Genomic DNA, 26,912 nt, shown 5'->3' on the forward strand with positions numbered 1-26,912 from the left:
AGAACAGTCATTTTCCTGGCATGATCTGAACTTAAATTTCCAAATACTCTGAGGGGGTGCTGTGAAGATTTTCAAGCAACCGGCCCACTGCAGTGACAATGACGTCGAAATGCTGCAATTTTCCTAATTTCCCATCATTTTTGGCTCTAGACCCAGTCAAATCTGATCCGCAAATGTGTGAGTGAAATCTTCCAACCGCTTTCTTATGTCAACAAACTTTATTTCTGTGAAAATATGCGACACTTGATTTGGTGTCTGTGTCAGGAATTATAGTACAACTACAGTACACAACCAGATGGAAGACTCAGTATCTGTTACAAAACGACTTTTTATACATTACATTTGAATGAAATCATAATTGTCAGTTATTACAATGGAGAAAAATCCTGCATATCCATTCAAAACTTTATCATACAGTACAAAGTCCTTGGTGCAAAAAACACTGTTATAAAATAAAAAAGGTTCTGTGAAGATTATAATGCAATATACCTTCACTTAAATGTATGAAAAACTCACTTTGGGTTAGGAATGGCACTGCGATGTTAGTCACGCTACAAATTTTGGTTCGGATTTCTTTCATATACCGTGTGCATATATACTAAAATACTAAATAAAATAAAAAGTATAGCATATTCCATTCAAAATCTGCCTTTTGTAAAATGATGCAAAATACAGTTACACAGCATACAATCTACAGCATGGAGTGGCTTTCCTGACATGAAGAACTATTCCAACCTGGTTTGAGCCAATTCCCATATGTTTTGGATTTTAAGATAACATGTTGTAGTTTTTGCCAAGTGATTATTAATACACAGCTACTCTCCTTTTCAGTGACCTCTTCTGTCTGCCCGCTACTCCCACTGGCCGGATCTTAATTTCTGCAAAGTCGAGAGACTGAAGGTGCCCCTTCCATGGCTCCCAGTTGACTCCCTGAAAGACACAATCAGAAAAGTATTAAGATTATTTTAATAACATTCAGGTAATCATTCATTGTATCATTGGGCAGCCTCTCTGATAAAAAAAAATCAAATAAAAAATAGATTTCACACAGAGTGGTAATTATTCTGCCCATGTTTCAGAAATGCTTCAATAAAGAAGTATCTTATGCTCAACAAGGCAAACAGTACAAACAATAGTATTATTTTGAATTAAAATAACTGTTAAAAAATATAATTAATTTGTGTTTCTGAGTGTCACGATTCCCTTTAGAATCATCATAATATGATGTTTTGATGCTTACGAAATAATAAGCAAATTCTAAACAATGTTGAAAACCACAAAGGGTTCTTTGGTGAAAAGAAAGTCTAAAACAACAACATTTATTTAAAATAGAAATTTTATTGTCACTTTTGAACAATTATATATATAAAAAAAACTAATAGTAACTAAAATGCCAAATAGAACACTGAAATAAAGCATGGACAATAAATATATATATAGTAAATTAAGTAAATACATTTTAAAGGATGGTAGCCCCTAACACCAAAGTTCTGTTTGATGTTTAGAGAACAAAGAAAAGAAAAGAAAACATTTCTTTTTCTTTGTGGCCTAAATGTTGTTTTTCTTCCTCCATGAAAAACATTCAGTATACCTGTTGGTCTCACAGAAATAAAGGCTCTAATGGGAACATAAATCTCCAACCAACTTTAAAGTATCGTCTTATTTGTGAACTTATGAGATCTGATAGATCCAGGACACTGCTTTTCTTTTGAATTATTGGGCTATTTCTTGTAAGTGGTTTGGCTTTCAATCCTGCCTTCAGTGTTGTAATTTGAGAGCTCCCTCTGCTGGTTATTACATCTCAATACTGCAGAATCTAAGGCAAATAATATACCAAAACAGATGCCCCATTTTTATAAAACTTCACCCTGCTTCATAACAAAATCCTCTCAACTCACCATACTGTGTCTGTTGTCCCCAAATCCACCGTTCAGATTGGCCAGGTGGCAGTTCTTGTACCACCAGGCCCCTTGGTGAGTCAGGGCACAGTTACCAAGTGCAATGTCATTGTCTGAATCCACCGTGGAGAAAGACCCTCCCTGGTGGTAGGTCATGGCATCACCTGTGCACAATGTGTTATTAATAACATGACTTTGCTTCATATCATTTAGCTGGGAAGATTGGATTACATAATTCCGTTTACCAGCATTTCCTTTGTAGTTGCCAATGGTGAGTTTAAACTTCTGTTTGGAAGGTGCTAATTTGAAATTATCATAGATGGCATATTTCCGCTCTGAACCCAAGCCCAGATCGAAACGCACTTCATATTGTGTAGGAGTATTAGTCAGCTCATGGATCTTCTCCAAGCCTGGTCAAAAAAACAAAAGCAAAAAAAAAAAAAGGTTCAAGATTATAATATCTAGTTCAATATGAAGCAATGACATGGGTAAGTGAAAAGTTTCAATAAGCATATAGTGTGAAATCTTTATTAGATATACCGAGCCAAAATTCATCTGTCAGTTCTCCAAAGCCTTTAATATACTCTCTCCAGCGCCTCATGAAATTTAATTTGCCGGTGCTTCGTCTCTGGAACACCTGTGATTGATACATAGGAAAAGTTGTTAGATACAACACTCGTACTGTATGTTGTAGACACAAAATGAATTGATAAAATCAATACAGGAAGAATATTTAATAAATGAAACCTTGCATTTTATGAAGTCAAATAAGTATTCAATAATCTGCGAGAAAAAAACGTAATAATAATGCCATACTCACAATCCAGCCGCCGCCATCAGTTGTCATGTCACAATACACCTGCATGGTTCTGCTACGGTTGCCGTTGATGTAAATTGTGTAGACGCCACTCTCCATCTTTCCATTCCTCATAATCTGCGTGCAGTCCATTGGAAACTCATAGGCCAGGCCCACTAAAATATAATACAAGTCCAATATATGTATGAGGGGTTTTTCTTATTATAATTTCTATCAACTTTTATATATTTATTATTTGGTGAAAATCAGTCTGGAGATGCGTTTATACACTGGGAGTCTCATAAATGTGTAAATGAAGGAATATAGTATTGAATTTATTACCTGTACTAAAGCTTGTCTCCACTGCCCTACTCTTCTTCGTGCCCCTGTAGGCAATAAGGGTGACAATGTACTTTTTCCCCATTGCAAGGTCAGAAAGAGCAAATCTATTCTCCTGCGCAGTCAACATTTTTTCCACAGTCTAAAAAAACAAAGCAGAAAATTAGTGAAACGAAGAAAAACTCATTTGGGACACACTGACAAGTGTCTGTCAGATAGTAACAAATATAACAGATATGAAATAAACAGGAAAAACTTTATGATAAAGTTCATTAGCTAATGCATTGGGTGTTACATTACAGCATATTATAATTTTACAGCATTTTTTTCTGCATTATAGCATGCATCACAGCCTCCATTTTTTCATATTATGTTTCCACAAAAAAAAAAAAAAAAAAAAAATATATATATATATATATATATATATATATATATATATATATATATATATATATATATATATATATATATATATATATATATATATTAATTTTGATAAGAATAAGAAATGTTTTCTTGAGCACCAAATTAGCATATTAGAACAATTTCTCAGGGATCATATGACACTGAAGACTGGGGTAATGGCTATTTAAAAAAAAAAAAAATCAGCTTTGCCATAAGAGGAATAAACAGTTATTGTATTTTTTTTTATTATTATTATTAAATGTAACCCTAGTAAGTGTAAGAGACTACATCTGGGGGGGGGGGGGGGGGGAAACATATATGAATAAAATTATAGATATAAATGATATACAATTTTGTTCTTGTTTGTTCATATTACATTCATGTTAATTTATAGAAATTGAAATGATAACTGTATTAGTAAATAAAGAAATGTACATTAAGTTAATGCATGATCTAATGTTAACATATAACACCTTGTAAAGTGTTACCAGTAAACAGACACAGTATTGAACTGAACAGGTTTCAAAAGCTGTTCGTGTGTAGAGCAAACCTGCATGCTGCCATCCTCAGCCCTGTAGGACAAGATGTAGCCATCAATATTAGCCTGAGGAGCTTTCCAGGTTATGGTGGAGGTTTGAGTCTGAACATCAGTGGCTTTGAGATTCTTTGGCGCATCGATCTCTGCAGAAATAGCAAATAGCACTGGGTTAACAACTCATTCTTTATGAGCTCTTTATAGATGAGAAATGTCTCTCCTTACAACTATGAGAGTTAGCATTCCAGTTACTGTCGAAAATTGATGGATTCTTCCCATTTCACCTTAATGTTCAGATTTAATTCAATTATCACTATAGCAAAGACCTTTGACATGCTACATTTGACATTTTTAGGCAGTAGAAGACAGGATGGATGCAGAGCCACGCAGCCCGCTTGAATCAGATAACCTGTTTCAGCCTCAGTTGTGGCTTTTCTGCTTGAGCGAGGGCCTTTCACAGCCCAGACGTAGACTGTGTAGAGAACTCCAGGCTTCAGAGCTGTGAACCTGTAGGAGGTGCTGTCAGCTCCTACTCGAACCTCCTGACCGGAGCCATCTACAGAGCTGTAGCTCAGCATATAGCCATCAATGTCAGCCTGCACCTTGTCCCACGTCACCAACGCCGAGTCCTCTGTCACCTCTCGGGTTAAGAGGTTAGTAGGAGCATCTATATCTAGAAAGCCATATGTATAACAGTGTTAATTCTTAAAGGAAGTACTTTTGTTGGTCTGCTTCAGTTATTTATTTATTTTTTTTCATTTTCTGAGGTTAGACAGAAGATAAAGAGTCGACCAGTGAAGTGGTAGAAATAAGACATGAATAGGTTTTGTTGTGTGAAGTATTTAAGAAGAAAAGAAAGCTGTTCTAGAGGCATGTTTTCAACTGCCAATGACTATATACTGTATGACTCAAGCTAATGAACCTTTAGGGGGCGCTGTTGATTTCTTCTCAATTGCCCAGAGCCAACAGCACAACCATAACCACTGATGTCTCTCACTTCTTTGGTCAAGAGGTTAGTAGGAATATGTATTTCTAAAATCAACAGTTGACACATTTGATTAAAGGTGAAGCGTGTCATTTCTTTACCACTAGTGGCACTAAAGAGAATAGAAAAAATAATTACTGTTTTCAAGTATGTTTCCCGAAACTTTTTCCTTTAGGGATGTAACAAAATTGATTTAATTGATTAAAATTGAGTCCTCGATTTAAAAAAAAAAAAAATACACTTGATTGTATTGTGCCTGTGTTCAGTTAGATCATGCAATAAAATGTAAAAACAATGACCAGGCTTCTGGCGCCCTCTGCAGTCATTTGTTATAATGTGCAATGTGCGTTAGTTCTATTATTTATCAGGTTTGTTCAATAAAATTATATGACTACTTGCTTTTGATACTTTATTTGAACTAACTGTTACTGCTATTATATATGTATTTTAAGTAATTCTAAAGACTATTGTTTATTTAGGTCTATTTTATTATTACAAAAAAAAATCAGATTACTCGATTAATCGTCAGATATTTGTCTGATTACTCGATTACCAAAATAATCGTCAGAGATAGTCCTACTTTCCTTGTTGGCGAACATGGAGTCTTAGAATTTAAATGGTCTTTATGCCGACCATCCCATAAACAAATCTCACCCGCTCGTTGGAGAAAGTGTTAATAGCAGTGTAAACTGACAGCGATACGGGCTTATAAGGTAATCAGCTAACCTACCTAGTTTTATTGCTGCTGTTTTATCCAATTTAATTATCTGAATGTTAGTGAGAAGGGACAGACTTTTAGATATCAATCTAAACATTGGTTATGTTCATCTTTGGTAGCTCCTTTAGAAGCTTCTTGAGTATATTAGTTGAGTATTTTGAGTATAAACTCTACATTTAGCAAAGTGAGTAGAAACGATGGAGCCTTTTTTTTTAAAGAATATCCAAGTTTGTTGCACATAACATTGACGTTTAACTGGAAAGACAAGAACAAGAACTAAGACCAATCAATTTATCAATGGTGGACAACCAAGGCATATGAGAAAGTCTTTTAACATTTAAAAAAAGACACGCTTCACTTTTAATGCACATGTCTACATTAAAGTCATGCACAGATGTGCAGTTTAGCTGTAGAAACTTAAGGCTCCATGCCATAAAGCCTTATTTCTGCAAACAGATAAACTGCTCAAAACAGAGAACTTTGTGTTAGTTTGCATAAGCTGACTGGGAAGACACAATTCAAAAACCTGTTTCTGCTTCTGTCGAGCTCTTTCTGCTAGAACGAGGGCCCTTGATGGCCCACACATAGACTGTGTAGAGAACTCCAGGCTTCAGAGCAGTGAACCTGTAGGAGGTGCTGTCAGCTCCTACTCGAACCTCCTGACCGGAGCCATCTACAGAGCTGTAGCTCAGCATATAGCCATCAATGTCAGCCTGCACCTTGTCCCACGTCACCAACGCCGAGTCCTCTGTCACCTCCCTGGTCACGAGGTTAGTAGGAGCGTCTATATCTAAAAAGCCATTTGTACAATAGGTTAATGTGAAACATTGCTGCATTTCAGTCATGCAGGTATAGAAAGTGCAGCAGAGGAGATGTAAGAAGATGCATGTCCATGTAAAGGAATGCATTATTGGACCATTAAGGTAGCCAGTTTATCCTTTTCATGCTCATACAATTAGCTATAAATCCAGGATGCAGATAGTAAATCCTATTATTTCCCATCACAGTTTGACTTCATTTCCCTCCTGGATCAATAAAGTCTTTAATCTTATCTGATGTTGTTTGCTTCTTCAAAAAGTTGAGCGAGATTTAATGACTTTAATAAATGCAAATTTGGAAATGTTCTATGCTTATGAAAAGTGCAATTTTCTCAAATTAGTGTTCAGCTTGATCAATGCAGCCAGCAGGTTCTGTTATAATGTTGCAATTCATCACAACACCACAGAGACAAAGAAGGAAACAACACAACATACTGTAGAACAGTATTCTTAAATAACTTCTTACATTACATTATTATATAAATACATTCTTAAATAAATACTCGTAGATTTTTTAATTAAAAAAAAGTAAAGTTTAAGGATCTGATATATATTCGCATAATGTTAAAAAATGTTCTTAGAATAAAATTCTTAAAACGCCCTTATGATGTTATTTGTACTGGATAAGTTTGTAGAATGTTTGTAAGAAACGTTTTGCAACCTTAAAATTGCACTATAATCAAAATAAAATATAATTGTGGATATTTATATGGATATTTTAGCGTTGGTAGAAAACTAAAAATACATTTTCAATAATGTTTTATTTGGGTTGAAAATAAAGTTAGTTGAATGTTGTAAGAAATGTTTTATGTAACCTTATAATTACATTATAATCATAAATTGACATTTTAACACTCTTAGAATAATATAAATACATTTTAGAATATTAAAAATAAATGTTCAAATACTGTTTTACTTTGGATGAAAAAAATGTCAGTAGAATGTTGTAGGAAACATTTTAACCTTTAAATCATTTTATATATCTTAGCTATATTATATAAAGAAAACTGGTTATTTTAACATTTTAGAAAAACTGGAGCCCACCATTATTTTTCAAAAGAGTAATGTTCCCACAAAATCTTTATAATCTAAATGTGTTTCCTGGGATGGGAGAAGTTTATCTGATCTATACTTTCCATTTAAACTAATGATTTACACATTACATGAATCAGTAATACAAACATAAAAAAAGACAATTTTGCTAAGACATTCGAGCATTAGAGATATTAGAGCAAACATGAGTGATGGGTGAATCACTGAACAATCAACAGAGATGCTAATTCGCTAATATAAAATATTAACATAAAATCTGCATTACTACATTACATATTAATGTGCCTGAGGCTAATTAAGCCAGTAGCAAATATTATGCACTACCGTTATTTATAAGTTCAGGCACCAGCTACTTTAAGCCACATGATTAGGTTTCTAAAAAAAAAAAAAAACATTCTTTTGTTTAGGCTCATCTAAACTTTCAGTTCCCCGGCTCCGTAAACATGAAACGTAGATATTCCAAACATTCATGCAGTTTGTTAAAGGCTGCATCAGTAACAATGTAAATAAAAATACACAATGCTGCTCACACTACAGTGCACAGATTTATTCTAATGCTCTTTAGATGCAATAATGTTGACAGTGATAAATATGGAAACCCAACAGAGAATACGCATGGGTACACTTGTTTTATATCCAAGTGCTTCTTGTGTTTCCTGACTCTTACTATCAGCTGGTAATGCACTTAGACCATCTGCTTTACCGTCTACAGCAGCACCCACTGGAGAAATACCTCTCTCGTTTCCTTGAACTTGAATTGCTTTGAAGGGGCCATCTTATTATAGGGTAGGCGGTTTAAAAAAGAGCTTGTTAATAATGGTTCATCTTACGGAGAATGGAAAATACTAGAAGATTATGGCTCCATAATACACTGTTGACAACTGGTAGGTTGCTGGAGCTTGCAAGACCATGGTCATGGTCTGATTCTCAGTTAACACAAAATGCATACTGCAAAATGCACAAATGTAGACGTTTTTTTGCAAGGAATGCATGCAAAAGCCTTGTTGGAGAGACAAAATCTCTGTAAAATAAATAAAATCAGCTATGGAAACGACTGCTTAGGTGCACAAGAAAACAATGAACATATGAAAATGGCACTGTTCCATTCACTGAGAAGCTCAAGAGAACAAACATAGTGGCAAGATCCTTTAAAGGGAACACTTGAGATGGAGAAATAAAAACAGTGAGGGTAAAGCCCCACATCCTCAACCAGAAGGTGAACAGCTTACCCGTCTCGGCTTCGGTCATGCTCTTCCTACTGGAACGAGAGCCCTTGTAGGCCCAGAGGAAAACTGTGTACAGGACTCCTGGTTTCAGAGAGGTCAGTTGGTAAGAAGTAGCATCCGCAGCCACTTTAATTTCTCGGCTGGTGCCCTCTGCAGAGCTGTAAGTCAGCACGTAGCCATCAATCTCAGCACGGACACCATCCCACACCACCGTTGCAGAGTTCTCCGTCACGTCCCTGGTTGCCAGATTGGTTGGGGCATCAATGTCTGTTGGGATAGATAATATAAGACATTCAGGTAAAAAATAAAGCAAGGGTATATTGCACAAAAAAATTACATTTTCAAGATTTTTTTAAATAATATTTCCAAAAATATATTTCCAAAATATTTGAATATTTATGATACTATTTACATATGATTGTGTATCATAAAAATAATATCTTTATTTGTATTCATAAAAAAAGATATTAGTAAAAGTAAAATTTTTGTTGTATATAGATTATTTTATTTTAAATATTTTAAATATAACTGAATATTTAAACTATTGAAATAGTGTCTGTGTGAATAATATATTAGATATTTAATTAGTTATAAAACACAACTAATACATAAAACCTTGTATATGCATATGCATATAATTTTTCTCCTATATACTTTTGTTACCAAATACTTTTTTAACAAAGCTAACAACATTTAGCCCATGAACCCATGAACTCCAGTAAAGGGCACAATAAATACAAATATTTGATATATAAATATTGAAGAAACATGATAAATTTACACATGATGAAGTTACACAAAATTGCATAAAAAATATTATAAAAAAGACCTTTCCTGTTTCAGCATAAATCCAACAACGGTTAGTGATTTTAATGCTTAAAACATATTGTTTAGGATACTTGACAAAACTTTTTTTTTGTGATTGAACTTGCTGTATTTTGTATGCAAGACAAAGTAACTGCAAGAACAAGATACTTTTGAGGGTTTTATATTTCATCAGGCTTATGGATTTGCAATTATCAGGACCTGAAGATCTGTGGATGTGCGCAGGGTCATATAGGCAGTGTAATATGCATTTGTGAGCAGTTCCACTGGAAATAAGAAAGTGCCCATGCAATGCAAAGGAGGAAGTGAAGAGACAAGGAAAAGCAATCATCATTTAGGCTACCGTTCTGTGACTGAAGCAAGGTTGTCAAATGTCCGCATAATGGAAACTGTTTCCTGATGCTTTTCCAAGATTGCTAGAATCCACAGCTCTCATTTTATGCTCTCTGATTGCCAAGATGGTCTTATCATCTCTGACTCGTCTGAGTTTGAAACATGGGTCAGAATACAAAGCAACAGCTCACACTGCAAGCAGACAGCACCAACACTAAATACACACAAACAACCACATCATAATGACAAGATATGTGCCAAACAGCTCTTTTCTGTGTTCTTGCTTTTTCAAATAATATGTGCTTTATCAAACAGCATGAGAGATTGAGACGACTGCCAGTTGTATCTCTATCCCTGTCTCTGACCATTCAAGTATGGTCAGATTAGAAATATTTCTCCCAAATTTCTCTGGACAGATTCCAAGCTTCCAAGCCAAAGTACAGCAGGAGAGATAAAAGCTGGAAGCTCTTTTGTATCACGGAAAACTGTTTATCCAAGATGAAAATCAGGGCAGAATTATAGCATCATCTACTTCATGAAATGTGCATTGTAGAATAACTGTAGAATCACTGCAATGCAAAATGATCCACAGAATATGGTAATGCTTTCAATCAATAGTGAGTGCATTTATGTCAACGCCAATGGCAATTAGCACTTAGGTCCTGGTTTCACAGACAGGGATAAAACTAAGCCAGGATTCGGTCATAGTTTAATTAGGACATTTAAGTAATTTTTATAAACATGCCTTAGAAAAAAACATTACTGGTGTGCATCAAAGACTGGTATATTTTAAGATCAGTCATTGCAAGTTTCTTTCAGATGAAAAAGCCCAGACTGAAATTTTAGTCTAGGACTAGGCTTTTTTGCTTCCTCTTCTTCTTCTCCAAAGCTCTGCTTGGAAAGTAAAACTTTAAAGTAGTGCTGATCAAAATGTGAGGTCTTGCTTACCCACTTTCAGGACATTAAGTTCTTTAAAACAGTCCAATCGAATGATTCTTTCCAAAGAACAAACGATGCATAGAACTCCCTTGTGGAGGAAGAACTACACCTGATTGTTATGGAGCAGGTGATGAGGGACACATTGATTTCAGGGTAGAACAAAAGTCTTCGGCAGATTGAATGTCTTCAATTGCAAAAGAAGTGTCCCCTATTGAGCCATTTGGTTCTTTTTATAGAGGCAGTCTTTTCAGTTAATTTAAAGTTGTGTTTATGGCTCCCGAGAACTTGAAAAACTCAACGGAGCTGTTCAAGTCATTGATGCTAAAAGAAACCAGGTTGGGGGGCCTTCAATTTCATCTATAAATTTCACTCTTCATCTTCAGGTCAGTGTTAATGCTTCAGTTGTAAAACATAAGGGGTCCTATATGGTCACACTTGCACTGGATAACAAGAAGAACCGTATACATGTACACTCACTCTGGCTTCTCTGTTATGCACACGTGCAAAATATGCCATGTCTATGAGGAAGCATTGAAAAACCATTTCCTGCTCCTACGGTTTGGTGAGAATAAGTGTAGGAGTAACTGGTGCTGTAATTCATAAGTTGCTGAGCAGAGGGGAAATACCGTCTACCGGAGGCCCCTCTAATGGCTGCTGTAGCTGTCAGAAACAGACTCAAAGGATGTAGTACTACCTAAAATTTAAAGGCAGAATCGAGTATTAAATTCTCACTAACTGAAATAGAGAATCTCGCTGTGGCTTACATGACGTGTGTGCAACTACAGAAATCAGACGGCTCTTTATATAAAATGTGCAATAACACCAAAACTGTTTCTTGTAGGAGCCCCCTAAGACAAATATACTGTCATTCTGAGCCAATACTCCGAAGATCCAATACAGATCTAAAGTGTCCAGCCGCTTTTTTGGCGACACCCTGACTGTGTAAAGTAAAAATCTCTCTTCTTGGAAGAGATTAGCACTGTTGGGATAATATGAAGTCAGATGTTAGCTACGAGACAAGGATCAAATAAAAATATACTTAGGCTCGAAACTCATTTAAAGGTACAGTTCACTTCAAAATGACCATTCAAGCTCATATCATTACTAACCTTTAGGACTTTGTTTCATCTGTGAAAGAAGATATTTTAAAGAATGTTCAGCTGTTTATGTACATACAATGAAAGTCAGTGGGGTCCAAAACATCACTGAACCACATGGACTTTCATTGTCATACAAGTTTGGGACAACATGAGGTTTTTGGTGAGCTCTTTAAGAAAGCCTTGGGTCTCTAGGAACAGAAGAATCTTAATTAAAACAACACCCTTTTTAAAGAGTAGACAGCTTAAACGCTTTCATCTTATGTATTTGCCTATGTATTTCTGTTACAATCACATTTGACTGCTGTTTGGTTTCATATTTTGTTTTATTGCTATACTGATGATTGTTTTCTCGCTGAGACATCATTTGCCTTCTCAGACAAAGCAATCGGGGGAGTCAGAGAACAAAGAATTTATCTCTCTCCAGCACCTTTGGCTAAGAGCTTAATTCCCATAGGTAAATAGCCTGACAGGGCAAACTATATTTATGTTTACAGCAATATCTCAAAGACGCAGATGTTGAATACGAAATCTAGCAGTTCCCTGCCCTGTGTTTGATATATTAAAACCGCCCTATAAAAATAACTGTGGTTACGTATGATAAGTTTTCTTTTGCAACCATAATTTTGCATCTTAAATCATAATTCTTAAGAGATGATCTTATTACTGGGCCAAGAGCACTGACGCATAAACATTAAATAGGGAATATTATAGCTGTTAAATAGACATAAATATTACTCCAAGCATTTAGGCTATGAAATTTAAGGCTAAAACATGACAGATGACTTTTAATGATTTAAGGGCCATAGCTAATTGACATTTTAATAGGGGGGATATTATATGCCCAGTCCATCAGAATTATCCTGCAACATTTCCAAAAGGCACAGACATACACAAATCACATATTTAAAAGACTTCTTTTCATTAGGCAGCATTGGGCACTTCTAAGGGAGATTTACAGACCACTACTAATTTGTTTCCACATTATTTGTTAGGTTTAGTTAGTATAAAGATCTCATTGTTGGCAGACCATCAGCTCTGAAGCATACTGGAGCAGTACTTTTAAATATCTGCAGCTCCCACCACTAAGATACCAATAATAATACAGAAACCAATGCCTCCGGGGGTTCTTCGTGAATATTTGTTGGTTTTGGACATGTGTATTTTTTTAGAGCAAGTAATGTTAGAACTGCCTTATTTCAATAGCCCTGGGTAAAATAATAAAACGGATTTGTTGTTCTTTTTTTCAGTTAAGGAAGCAATTTAATTGATTTATGGTGACAAGGAAAATATCTGTCTTACGCACTGGGTTGTAAAGATTTTAACTACCACTGGACACTAAAGCCATTCAGAAGAAAATATTTTCTGAGAGTAAAGCATGAGAGCATGAAAGGAAAAGATTGTTGTGGTAAAGATCCTATCTTTAGCATCAACCTCAGAACAATAATCTAATTTCTGCATCTGTTTGTCACTTTTATTTTAGCATATTTTAAAGTTGCTATCTCTTTACAGATATAGGTCAGGTTTCACCTACATGTTTAGCATCAAATGTCCCTGCAAGAGTAGTAAAACGTGAAATCTCCTACGGTGTGGCACAACAAAGTGGCTTAATAAACATATTAAATATTAATGTTGTATAGTAAAAACAAATAATGACCTAAAGTCTTGCAGAAAATCTAAAACTGCAAAAATGCTTCTGTCTTGGGTTTACAGAATTGAAAATATTATTAGCTTTCAGTGTAAAAACACTATACAAGTCAAAGGAATGTCTCCACTATAAAAGAAAATCAAAAGTGGTGTCTGGAAATGTTATTTTCCACTATGCATTGCTATCGAGGCATATTACTGACCTGTGACCCCTGTGGCATAGGATGGCTTGCCTTCGCTTTCACCTTTGATTGCTTGCACGCCTATCTGATATTCTGTTCCTGGGTTGAGGCCTGAAAAACACACATTTATGTTGCTCTAACTATACAGCCAGTGAAGTCAATACACTCTGAAACTCAGGGGCCCGTGACTGCAGATGGATGCATAACAGTGGACTGACCTACAATGGTGTGTTTGGTTCTGGCCTCTTGGCTCATTGCCACGTTCTCCTGTCCTCCCTGACCATCAGGGCTGGCATGGGTCAGTTTGAAGAAGTCAACGGCAATCGCAGGGTTCTTCCAGTCCACCTGGATAGAGTCCTCTGTCTGGCCCACCACCTTGATTCCTTCAATACCAGAGACCTCTGAAGAGAAAGTCAGATTCGCAAAATATTGTGAAATAACTGTTTTCACTTGTAATATAACTTAAAATCTAATTTATTCCTTTGATGTCAAGAATGAATTTTCAGCAGCCATAACTACAGTCTTCAGTGACACATGATTCTTCAGAAATCAATACGCAGATTTTGTGCTTTTTTTTTCAGAATTGTTTGATAAATAGATAAATTGATAAATTCAAAGGAACAGAACTTTCTGAACATAAATGTTAAATTATTTTTAAAAAGCCACATGTTTAATGTCTATTGTCTATCTGCCACAATAATGTCATGTTTGAATAAAAAATAATGATATTTCTGTTCATTTTTCATTAATAAATTAGCATTAATTCAACAGTGGTGCTGAAAAACAATCAAGCAAAGACGAACACCAAAAAAAAAAAAAAAAAAAAAAAAAAAGATACAAGTAATGCAATTGAATGCAAATCCTTAGCCATTTCTTTCATACTTTTGATCGGATGTCTCCAGAACATTCTGCCACCGGATGACAGAAATTAGTTGCAGACAAGCATTCTACCACTTCAGACCGATGTACACTTCTCATTTGAGAAGGAAATGCTTTTAGACAGTCAAATTCTTTGTTAACCGTTTACTGACAGTGTCCCATGCTGGCCATTCATCTTTGTCATCATATCCAGATGATCGGCACTTTCCCATGGGAGTCTAATGTCCTGGAAGGAATGAAAGACTGACCACATCAAAATGCTGTAGTGCTCGTCCCTTTTGTTGCAAAACTGGAAACATTCATTTCCATGAAATGTGTTTTTGGATTTTCATTGAATTCTAATAACTTAGTTACATCTGGCCTTAGAGTTTTCCATAAATAACAATGCTGCTATGACAAAGCCATTTTACAAAGCTCTCCATGTACATTACACATTTATTTGTAGTATTTAAACAATAGTTCCTACCAGTCGTAGCCACAATCTCATCCGGTTCACTGTTAATGCCCCTGATGACAGCGTACACCTGCACTATGTATGTGACTCCGGGTCTGAGGCCTTTGATCAGGTAGGAGTTTTTGGTGTTTTCCACCTGGACCTCTTTAATGGCTCCCTCGTCTCCCTTCGGATAGTAGGACAGGATGTAGTACTCGGCTCCTCTCACAGACTCCCACTCCACCAGCAGAGACACATCTGTGACTATGATCAGACGGAGGCCTTTCGGTCCTAGAACTGAAGCAGGAAGAAATATTATCAATGAGCATTCTTTTACACCAGATGACATACTAGCGGTCTTTCACTGAGGTATCGTTTATTAATTATTCAACTGTACAACTAAACCAAGAATGATGAACACACCAAAATATAATTTGATATTCACATTCGAGCTAGTGTTCGTACAATCATATAATTCAGATTCATGAATGAATCATTCAGACAGTTTTTATTGGAGCAACTGATTCATCCAAAAGTCTTAAAATAACAACTGATTCACAATTCAAACATTGTTACTTCTCTCATGAATTCACAAAGGAGAGATTTTCTTTTAATTATTGTGTATTTTTTGATTTGTTCATGACACAAACTCACACAGGAACACTTAATTTATTAATAATTAATGGTGCTTTTTTTTTTCATTTTACAGCTTGACATCCCCGATCCCTATTTACCTTCATTATATTTAAAACAGTGGACACATTTTTATTTTTATTTTTTACTGTCCCAAAGAAAAAAAAGTCACACAACTTTGAAATTGAGAAAATAATGAATTTCCATCTTTGGGTAACCTATTTGTTTAAAAGTTTCTATTTTGCAGTTCTAAAGTTTGTTCATATTTATACAGCTTGCGAAATACCAGGTGATTACTGGACATCTGAGTTGGATATTTTATGGAGATTACACATTTTCATTCTGGTTACTCTGTGGTTTTGAGCCTCCATCAGTAAGTAGGGATTTCAACAAAACTGCATATTGGAGTGGTAAAAAAAAAAAAAAGAGAGAGGGGAGGCCCCAGGAACAAACCAGGAGCCCCAGAGTCAGACAGCAACCCAAGGAGTGAAGTTTCCACTAACACATTACCCACCAGCTAACAGGGGAAAACATAAAGGAGGTGGTGGATTTAAGGAAACTGCAAGAGAAAAAAAAAATCAGGGAAATCCATGAGGGGAGAACAGGGTGCTGTGGAGACCGCATTACCCAGGAAAGAATGAACAGCAGCTTTGGACATTGTTCCACATGGCATGGGGGCAGGAAGTCAAATGTTTTCCTTCAGTTTTGCAGGAGGCTTTCCATCCAGTGGCAGTTAATACAGCCATTCTTGCCGTTCTCTCCTGGGTTTGCCAGTAAAAGGCCTGCTACTGAACTAATGAATTATCATCAGCCAGCTGGAAAGAAAGCATAAGTGCCGGAAATGCGTGTTCCAACTGATTGATTGTAAGGGCTAACCAAAGCCATTAAGTTACAATTACAACACAGTTCTGTTTTGAACTTGCGTAAATCAGCAGTGATGGTTCTTCAAGCCAGAGAAACATCAGCCTGATGCTTGCAGCAACTTTAAATAACCATAAATGCACTTTTAATTACGTTTATTGATTTGATCAGGACTAAATATACATTTATTTTTACCTTTTCTTTTTGTACAACAACACTATCGTATATTTTTCCACTGTTTTATATTCACACATTTATGTACGTTTTTACCCTGTTCGGCCAGATGCATAATATATTAATTGCAAAATAGATGCATAAAAATAATTTTGGCTATTGTTCTTGGTTATTTAAGGTACTGGAACATTCAATCTCTAATAAATACCTCTTATTATAATAACCCCTTTTTTATTGCTTCTGGTGTTCATGGTATAACTTTTAAAGTATCATCATAGAATCCTCATATGATTTTACAAGTCAGACATCCCCATATAAGCAAGAACAATAGTGGTTTATTAATGATAGCAGTTCCCTATAGCGTCAGATATGGAAAATCTTTCAGACAAGTTATGGACAGCTGAAACCCTCGAGTAATATTCGGAAGCCAATTAGTGTCAAGATCAGAAGAATTTTACACCCAAATTGATCTGTTTGACTAGTTTGCAGTGCTTGCTCTTACCTCCCTACTATTATCATTCTTGGAGTAAATTACACTGTGCCCTAACTCCCCTAAGAAACCATTTCAGAAGCGTTAACACGGATGATATGTCACACCCTAAGGCTCTGGCCATGGCTAATATTTTTTTAAAGCTCTGCTCATCTATCCATGCATTCCAACTCTGAGGCACTCCACTTCTATCTGGAGATCTGAGGGCGAAACGTGTGGAACAGAAAAGGATTGATGAAAAACAATTCCCTTGTGCTAATGAGGCCTATCTTTTACAGTTTTCTTCCAGCAGGAGACTGAAAAACAAGAGAGTTAATACGAGCTAATGAACTCAAAGTGTCCAATTAGTTCTTATATAAGTGTTTATTGGAAACGAATAGAATTAGCAGTAAGTTTACTCTGTAAAGTTTGAACAATGTTGAAGCTTGAACTAGAAAGGTTTCCTCTTTGTTTGCTTGCAGAGGCCTCTAAAATCAAGCGTACATTTAAGTATACTTGAATTTTAGTATACTTTTTTTTTTAAGATTATTGGATTATTTGTACAAGATTTTAATTTTAATTTTATTAAATTTTATTTATCTTCATCAAAATTTTATATTTAATTCAATGTTACTTGTTTCTTTTTAAATTGTTTGTAAAATGTTACTAGCAGTTTTACTAGCAGAGTGAAAACTGTTTCTACACCAAATTTACTTCAGTGAAAAAGGATGAGTATATTCTAATAGAAAAACTGGATTAAGATTCATTATTTGTGTTCTTGGAGGCCATATGTTGCTGCAAATTAGCAACAGTGATCAATGAAGCAAACTACAATTATAAAGTAGCTAAAGTAAATATTCAATCCTTTTTTTCAGCATTATTTACTTAATCTTTTTTTTTTTACATTGTAGATAAATAAAACAAACAGGCTGTCAAGTTATTTGAGTCCAACTGATGTTTGCGTCTATAAACTAAACTCTTGTACATGTATTCCTCTGTCAATGTGGACAGAACTACACCATACTGAAATACTATTAAAATTATTCCATGGCATTGCTACTGAATCTAGTGAGAAACAGACAGCATGACCAATGTTTTCCAATTTTCGAATGAATCTACATTGTTAAAAGATTCTTTTCAGTGAATCAAGCACAAAGAACAGTCAGGAAATTTAGATTCTGGTCAGAATTTCCTGTAAACCAACTTACCCATGGAGCAGTCGATTCCAAAGAATCCCTCATCGCAGATGCACTGTCCATCCACACAGCGTCCGTTTCCTATGCAGTCGTTCGGACAGGTGGCGATACTGCAGTCTTCTCCTGAGAATCCACTAAAGCACACGCATTTGCCATCCACACAGTGGCCTTTGTCTTTGCAGTCGTTGGGGCACGTGAGTTGGCTGCAGTCATGGCCAGTGTAGCCTTCATAGCAGACGCAGCGTCCGTCAACACACCGGCCATTATCGTTGCATTCATCGGGGCAGGATGAGATGGAGCAGTCTGGACCCTCCCAGCCTGGGTTACACTTACAACTGCAAGAGTCATGCTGATAAGTGCCATGCCCACTGCAGCTAGTGTCCACACCTAGCAAAAGAGAACAATCTTAACATATTGCACCTGCTCTGGAAAGATAAATGGGACTTTGGAGGTTGCTTAAGGCACTGAGGCAGCACATGATATAAGCAGTCATGGTACCAGAGGATTTATATCAGAAGCAGAGACAGGAAAGTAACAAAATACAGAGCTTCACTGTTATTTTTCGTGAGACTGAATATGATTTTAATTTGTGCCACTCCACAGGAAGTGGAATTTACTGAACTGCAATTCAAAGATATTCAACAAGCAATCCCTAAGGAAAAATAAATATACTAAAATGTATTTAAAATACATTTATTTCATGCAAAATACATTTATGTTTTTTAACTTTTAACTTTTACCCTGCAATTGTGTATTTAGCATACTGAACTGGAATGCTTAAAGTCTGCTAAATTTGAACAATTCATTTTGTACTCAATGCACTTTAATTGTGTGGAAATAGTCCAATTAAAAATGTACTTAAGTATATGTGATGGTGCTAAAGTGGAACTATTGCAGGCATACTTTTTAGAAACACTTTAAATATCTTCAATTTAAAGACCGGTATTATTCAAAGATCAAACAATCCTCATAGATAGTGACATCAAAACATTTTAGGCTTAATATTAAGAAATATGCATTTAGCTTTGAGCTATATGTCAGATTTGAACCATACTTAGTATGAAATTAATGTTTTAAATAAGTATATATAATTATTATATATAATTGTTATTATGGTTGACTCGTCCAAATCAGGTAGCTTGTTTTTTAGTTTTACAAAATCAGAGAATAATCTCCAGGTTAGAACTAATACCTGACCCTCCTTTGCAGCAGCCCTGAGCACATTGGCTCTTTAAGTATGTGACTTCCTCCTCCAGGCCATTTACACGGTACAGCAGGGCTTTGAAGTCCTCGGAATCTGCACATCCACAACCAGCCGACTTCAGACGTATGTTGTGCTTGAAGACAATGTCATTCTCTCCATCCACTGTGACTAACGGTCCTTCTGAGGCCTGGTCCTGGGAAAGCTGAGCCACTTGAGAACCCTGCTTACAACCAGAGTCAATCCTGTAGACATGGCTAAACGTGACTTCTTTCTCTGCAGGACCCACCTCCTCAGACAGCACAAGACGGGATACCATGAAGAGCATCCCTAGAAGGAAGAGGCCTCTCTTCAGCCGGTTGAATCTTACAATCATGGTTTCTGAAAGAAAGCAGAAAGACATGAATCCTTTGAGAATCTTATGATGATTGCATGTTTAAATTTACAAGCATTTATTTCTTAAAATATCAAACTTTCCTTATGGTTTGCGGTCTCACCTTCCAGTAAGGAGCTTGATTTGCATGCTACACACATGAAAATCAATGTGCAAGACATCACATTATGTTTAATGGAGCGCAATCTGTTTTACAAGGCCAGTGTTATAGATGTCTGATCCTACAGTAGGAACTGGGCAGACCGTATGTTTGCCAAGCACATTCCATCCAAACCATTAATTGCAACATTCACAACCACAAGGGCTTCTGGGAGCAGAGAACCCTTCTAACTAAATGATGTAATCCCCATGACAATGATCTCATTCAAAGCTTTTAATACATCTCTATTTAAAAGTAGGATGTTTTATAAAAGAGAAAATGCATGCTTAGAAAGAGCCACATGGGGTTTGTTCGCTTTAAAACTAAGATGTTAATTAAAATAACTTGATGCTGAAAGCAGGGCCCCTGCCTTAATTTAATTCATTAGCGGTAAGCTTATGATCTTGTGTGGTCTAAGAATCTTGATGTGGAAAAATAATTTTCTGATCATGTACTTTATACAGTACATTATAATTAGTATAAAAAATACTAAATATTTTATGAATGACTTGATAAATTACAGCAAGTAATATGTAACAAATTTATTATACAAATATTTTATTTGATATTAAACAATACATTTTAAATCATATTAAATAATATGAACAATTATAAAATAAATCATATTTTAGTTATTTAAATAACTGTTTAAATGTCCTTTTTTATGCACATCCGATAGTCCAATAATACTAAATAAGAATAAAATAACTGCAGTATTCATATATAACTGCTCTAATAAATTTGAGTACTAAATTATTAATTATAAAATTATAAATACTGAATTTTATTCATATTAAATTGCATATTATATAACAGTTCAGTAAAATAGTAAAAAAGAACTGTTTAAATGTCTATGTTTGATGCATGCATCCAATAGTATAGCCTAAGTACCACAGCATAACTTTAATGCTATAAAATAAAAATACAAAATATATAAATCAAATATTTTTAAAAATGAAGTTAAAAAACAAAACCTATCTAGCATCAGATTGTCATAGATAGACAGCACATAGAACTTCATTTAAAAATCTTGAACACATGAGGATGAGACACACATACTGCATCTATCCACAATGCAATGTGAAGGCGAGGGCCCTTGTGAGCCTACAGGACCTAAAATGACAGTCATCTACTCTGCCTTTAAAGCCAAATAGTTTCACTGACATTGCATAACCTATGGAAACAAAACACAAATGTCTCAAAGCCACTTAACCTTTACGGAATTTATTTCTACATCAGTCACAAGCTCCGATAATAGACCACGACATTGTGATATTGTGATACTTAACCAGACAATTACAGTAAATGGCTTAACATTCCAGCATATGCTTGCACCACAGTACTCAGTGTAATTGAATTTGTCATTTTCGTTCACCATTTATGCATTTCATGCTTTGTTTCGAACATCAAGGAAATCTTTGTAAATGTGGCGCTTAAATATCAACATGGAACAACACACATCAAAGTCCAGAAGCAGATGTGGAATGGCAGAAATGCTGAAATGAGAAGACAGAGCACTCCCTCAGGACCAAGGTAGAAATGTGAACAGAAGCACAGAAAAATCTGGAGCTCATGCCACACAGATCAACCAAGTGAGCAGAAAACATTGCTGGGGGCTGTTGTTTTTGACAGATTCTCTTTTGCAGATGTGGAGAGCTATTCCATTGCATTAGTCTGAGGAGACGGGATGCTAACGGCCATTCAGTGTTCATAAATTACCAAATAATAACTTGAAATAAACCAATAAAACAGGACAAATCCAAAATGTAACATGCAGCCAATGCAACCTAATTTTATACCAAAACATGTGCAATAATCAAAGTTATTTAAGCAAATTGTGACTATTTGAAGAAAAATTGTTGGTCTAACATATGTTTCTATGTAGAGTCGAAGCAATTCACATCTCTGCACTGGAACAAAATATTTTCCTCAGCATTATCTCTTCTAAGTTATGCATCTAAATGAGGATATTTAACTGGGTAACATTTAAACACTTTACCACTGAACTCAAACAGGCAGGAGAGTCTCTCCATGACCTCATGGACTCCCTGATGCTAAGTAGATTGGATGGTACAGTATTAAGGCACAGAGTGGTGAGGTACATGACTGTCCTGCCATAGCCCACATCACAGGCCCAGACACCACACACATGCTGGAGCTGCAAGGCTCTTTGAGGGTCTCGTTTATTGCTTTCTGTCAGAGGCTTTTATTTCATGTGCACGTTTCGTTTTGCTCTTTTATTTATCTTGGAAGGGACACTGGAAAAGCCTGCCAACTCTCTTCTTTCCCCGCTACTGAGGGGATGTTTAAGTCTGCATGCACATGCATAAACACACACACACACACACACACACACACAAAAATGCTGTTTCCACCATAGCAATTGAACAGACAATACAAATTGCCATGCAACAACCACAAAATACTTACTACCCACATTTTGCATGTGACTGGCCAATATATGACACCAAAATTGCTGCGCATAGTCCATGAATTGCTCATGATAGATGTTTCACTTATTTATTTTAATTTTTTTTATCTCACACAGTGGACTAAACTGTAAATTTACACACGCGATGGACAGATGGACGAATGGATAAAAAAATTATTTGTTTGAAGTAATGAATGAATTAAAACTGTAATGAAAACCACTTTGTAACTTTTTAACTAAAACGATTCTCAATCAATGAACTGCACTATAAAAGAAAAAAAAACAAGAATGAAAATAATCATTTTAAATATGCACAATATTTTGTCAATATAATTCATAAAATATATAAAAATATATTTTTTAATAATTTGTTTCCAGAAAAATTACCTTTAATTTTTTTAATTTTTTAATTATTTTAGCAGTATTAGTATAATATATTACGAATAGTTCATGTTAATATAATTAATATGGCAACATAGTTAACACTTAACGGTTTTCATATTAAATATTATTAATAACAAAACTAGAAAAGAATACAATAATAATAATAATAATAATAAGTATTATTAGTATTATTGTTGTTGTTTTCTCTTATAGCAGGTAGGAAGGTATTAAAAGAAAATACCTTAAAACACAATTAAATAAATCTAAAATAATAATTTGTTTGAAAAACAGTGGGAAAAGAAATGTGACTAATTACAATTATAATAAATAAATAAAAATCTCATGACTCTCAACCAATGAACTACATGGTAAAAAAGTATTAATAATAAACGTGAATAATATTTTGTATATAATTCATCAAATAAATTTTTTACAATACTGTATCCAGATTTTTTTTACAATCCTTTTATCCTTAAAAATAAATACTATAATATCTTAAGAATAGTTAATATTAATAACAGTTAACTGTTTTCATTTTAAATATTGTTAATGAAACTATAAAAAAAAAATATATATATAATAAGAAGAAGAAGCCGTGCCCAATGAAACTTCTGCAACAAGATGTTTAAGAGTGTGGTTCAAGACAGAAGAGATGCAGTGTGTTAAGTGGCCGCTGGCTGTTTTCTGTTGGATCTCAACACCGAGTCAAAATATAAACTTTCAACACTGTGACTGGGAATCATTCATGCTTTTTAGGAACTAAGGGCAAAGACCTACAAGCAATACGGAATACAAACAGACTGTGAACGGCATAAATCACATTCTGAGAGGGGAATAAATTGAGTGAGGTAGAGGGCGGGAAATCAGAGAGCCAGACTGTGGCGTGCCGTGCCCTCTCCTCTCCTCTCCTGAGACACATTAGGAAGAAGACAAAGACACTCTGTTCCTCTGCATCTGAAGTAAAGCCCCAGTCGCACCATTAGGAAAGAGATTCAGAGCTTACCAATGCAGAAAGAGAAGAGGTGGAGAGGTGAGGAGTGTAGACTGAAAGCCACAAACATGCAGCACCAGTGACTTCCCCCTTTGCTTTTCAGCTGATGAAAGCTGAAAGCAATTAAGCTTAAGTCTAGATTTAGACTCGTTTCCTCTCCTCACTGGAGAATGAAACCACAGCAGCCTTACAGGATCTTTCAGATAGTCAAAACTGACTCTCTTAGCCTGTAATGTGTAATGTGCAGGCAGCATATAGTAAACCTTCAGCGGGCTGTATGCATGCAACATCTGCTGTTCATCTGATCCGGGCTTCTGATAATACCTGAAGCCAACACAGTAGCGTTTCCTCTTAATCTGCCAGATGAGGAGGATGTACAGTAGCTTAGATCTTGTGTAAAAGTGAGGTCTGGACAGGTTAAGTAATTTTGAAAAAAAATTAAAACAAAATAGATAGGGAACGAGCAAGAAATAGCAAGAGTTGACGGCCTCTTATAGCAGGTGGGAAAGGGCTCAGAAGAAAACTGACAAACATCACATCAATACACAAAGCAAAGTAGCATGGAATAATTTCAAAATAAATATAAAATAATAATAAAAAAAAAGCACCTGATTTCAAACAAATTTTTCCACTATGCATTGTCCACTGGGACACATATGTTTTCTTGTCAAGACTGGGACACCCACTGCTTCGCAAGATTTATGGTCGTTGTAAGGCGTTCATTGAGCACTATTGAAATGAAGCTGTTTGCCCTTTCAAACATCAATTTATAGTCCTAAATGACAAATGTGATATTTTCAGTGTCTAAAAATCATACATTTAGCAATGTTTCTAAATATTGAGCTTGAACATTTAGCAGTAGCAAAAATATAAAAAAACAAATAAAAATCTAAAAGTTTAGATTGCCCTATAGTAGTGCAATATGTCTACTTGTTCTGAATTAACTATAAATTATTGAATTTAATTAAGACATGTTAAACAATACTTTTCAATTAGATGTTAGTATATATTTTTAGATTTAGCTGTCAAAGCATGTTTACAGTGTGGATTCAAATATGCATAATTACCAAGCAATTATTATTATAATTATTTATTCCTTTATTTATTTAGCATGATATCTTCCCTCACAAACATCTTATAGTCAATTAAACAGCAGATTTTTACAGCTGCAAAAAAGTGCCTTACCCCAGTAATATCCCTGCTCACTGATGGACGCCTATTACTGCAAGCACCTGTTTACAAGCTCAGACTGGGCATTCAGGGCCCTTCTGATCAGCAGTGTCCCGAGTGCTCCAACTCTCTGCCTTCAAACAGTTTAAATGTCCTCATTGCAGCCCTGAGCCAATGGCCATCCTGGGTGTGGCTACCTCCAAAACTCAACCATAGAGGACAGAACTGGAACTGAGGGAGGTAATGAGACACTTCTCTGTTGTACATTGTCTGGAACTTATTTCATTACTTATTCCATTCAACACAGACTTAACAAGAAGGGTCCACAAATACAGCCAGCTCTCGAAGGTAGATTTGAATGAATCCGTTTTTAATTTCAAGGATTTTCTTACAGTAGAAGCGCTAATCAATCTGTTTTCCAGAAATTGTGATATATAGCGACTGACAGGCGTGTAGAGCCAAAGTCAACACAAGTCCTGAGCTTGAATACAGCAGCAAACTACATGGTTACAGGAGTAATATTTTTATGTGTCCTTTCCACACATTTTCCTCTTGATTCAAAAATTGGAATAACTTTACAAATTGAAATTAATTCCTAATCTAATTTACCTTTTAGTTTTGTGCCGTCTATGAAACATGTTTAATGCAGTGAAACATTCAGAAACATGTACACAAATGTATGTCGCAGAAAGATACTAATACAAAAGGTTAAAAGGTCTTACTTTTCTTTGTATTTAATAGTGACATTTTCGGAGTAAAAACGGTTTCTGTGCCTTGTTTTAGTGCAACAATAAACAAACTATGAAACATCTTTATTAATTAGTTTTGAGTGCTCCACACATATTTTTCTGTCAGCCTATAATCAAGATTTTAAGTGGAATGGAGCAGCAATTATCAGAAGTCATCACTAAGGTTATTTGGCTATAATTTCCCAGGCATCTGTTGATCTCTGGGTGTTGTGTTACAGAGAGGTGAAATACTTGGGCTGAAACTGGAGAGCAGGCCAGGTGTAATGATTTTTAAAGAGAAGCAGGGGTCCGGCTTGATACATAACGTGGTTGTATATTATTTTTCAGACAGATAGCAAAGGCAGTAGTTTCCTCTTGGAACACTTTCAAAGGATGTCGTCACTGCATGGAAAAAAAATAAATAAATCACTATTACAGAAGCTAAAACCTTCCCCTCAGTCCTACAGCAGCTATGACAAACTCAATGTTTCATTTGTAAATGGATAAAAGTAGAGCTTGCGCACTATAAAACTAAAAAATTATTTGGCACACCTGATTATTTCCATAAATATTTGGATACTTTCACATGTGGTTGGAATATGTAGGAAATGAGAACAGGGAGAAATTGTTCTGTAGTCAGGAAATGTCCGGCTAGTTTACAGTACCATTCACTCAGCAGTAAGTAAGTGATTGTGTGCTTGTCTATATCTTTAACTACTGTTGAAAAACCCAATAAACACTGTTACTACCGGTTTTAATTACGTCATTTTGCTTTTTGGTGAATGATTTAGTGACTGCTACTGTAGTATGGTTTGAATACTGGGAAAACGGCAGACTTAAGGTAAGGTAAGATTTAAGTACTTAGAATAATCCTAATAGAGTGTGTTAATTGTTACACATTTAAATTTTTATATTTCATATAATTTTCTAAGATTTAAAGGGATAGTTCACCAAAAAAAAAGTATTCTGTTCTGTTATCATTTATTCACCCCAAGGTATTTAAAACTGCCTTTTCTGTGGAAAATAAAAGAAT

The 26,912-nt window shown here is 35.4% G+C and overlaps 1 protein-coding gene across 3 annotated transcripts; it reads right to left on the reverse strand.

Annotated features, from left to right (window-relative positions):
* Positions 1-621: 621 nt before the first annotated feature.
* On the reverse strand, positions 622-25,282 carry LOC113045430 (tenascin-N). 3 transcript variants are annotated; one of them, XM_026205819.1, is made up of 16 exons: positions 25,167-25,282; positions 19,634-20,023; positions 18,454-18,828; positions 15,142-15,405; positions 14,015-14,197; positions 13,818-13,907; positions 8,777-9,040; positions 6,203-6,466; positions 4,383-4,646; positions 3,989-4,119; positions 3,037-3,175; positions 2,719-2,870; positions 2,439-2,535; positions 2,144-2,308; positions 1,899-2,062; positions 622-930 (listed from the first exon to the last, which is right to left on the reverse strand). In XM_026205819.1, the coding sequence occupies exons 2-16, from the start codon at positions 20,016-20,018 to the stop codon at positions 805-807; spliced, it is 3,063 nt and encodes a 1,020-aa protein (XP_026061604.1). In that variant the 5' UTR covers positions 20,019-20,023; positions 25,167-25,282; the 3' UTR covers positions 622-804. The 3 variants fall into 3 exon arrangements, with proteins under 3 accessions (XP_026061604.1, XP_026061605.1, XP_026061606.1); XM_026205820.1 differs by lacking the exon at positions 4,383-4,646; XM_026205821.1 differs by lacking the exons at positions 4,383-4,646; positions 6,203-6,466.
* Between the last annotated feature and the right edge of the window lie 1,630 nt (positions 25,283-26,912).

This window comes from Carassius auratus, chromosome 27 (genome assembly GCF_003368295.1).
Source record: "Carassius auratus strain Wakin chromosome 27, ASM336829v1, whole genome shotgun sequence".
Taxonomy (NCBI): domain Eukaryota; kingdom Metazoa; phylum Chordata; class Actinopteri; order Cypriniformes; family Cyprinidae; genus Carassius; species Carassius auratus.

Excerpts from the sequence above, each read along its gene's own strand:
- LOC113045430 (XM_026205819.1), bottom strand. The coding sequence starts at position 20,018 with ATGATTGTAAGATTCAACCGGCTGAAGAGAGGCCTCTTCCTTCTAGGG. Across the intron at positions 3,176-3,988 it reads CTGAGGATGGCAGCATGCAG|ACTGTGGAAAAAATGTTGAC; the intron begins GTTTGCTCTACA and ends TTGTTTTTTTAG. Across the intron at positions 2,309-2,438 it reads GACAGATGAATTTTGGCTCG|GCTTGGAGAAGATCCATGAG; the intron begins GTATATCTAATA and ends TTTTTTGACCAG.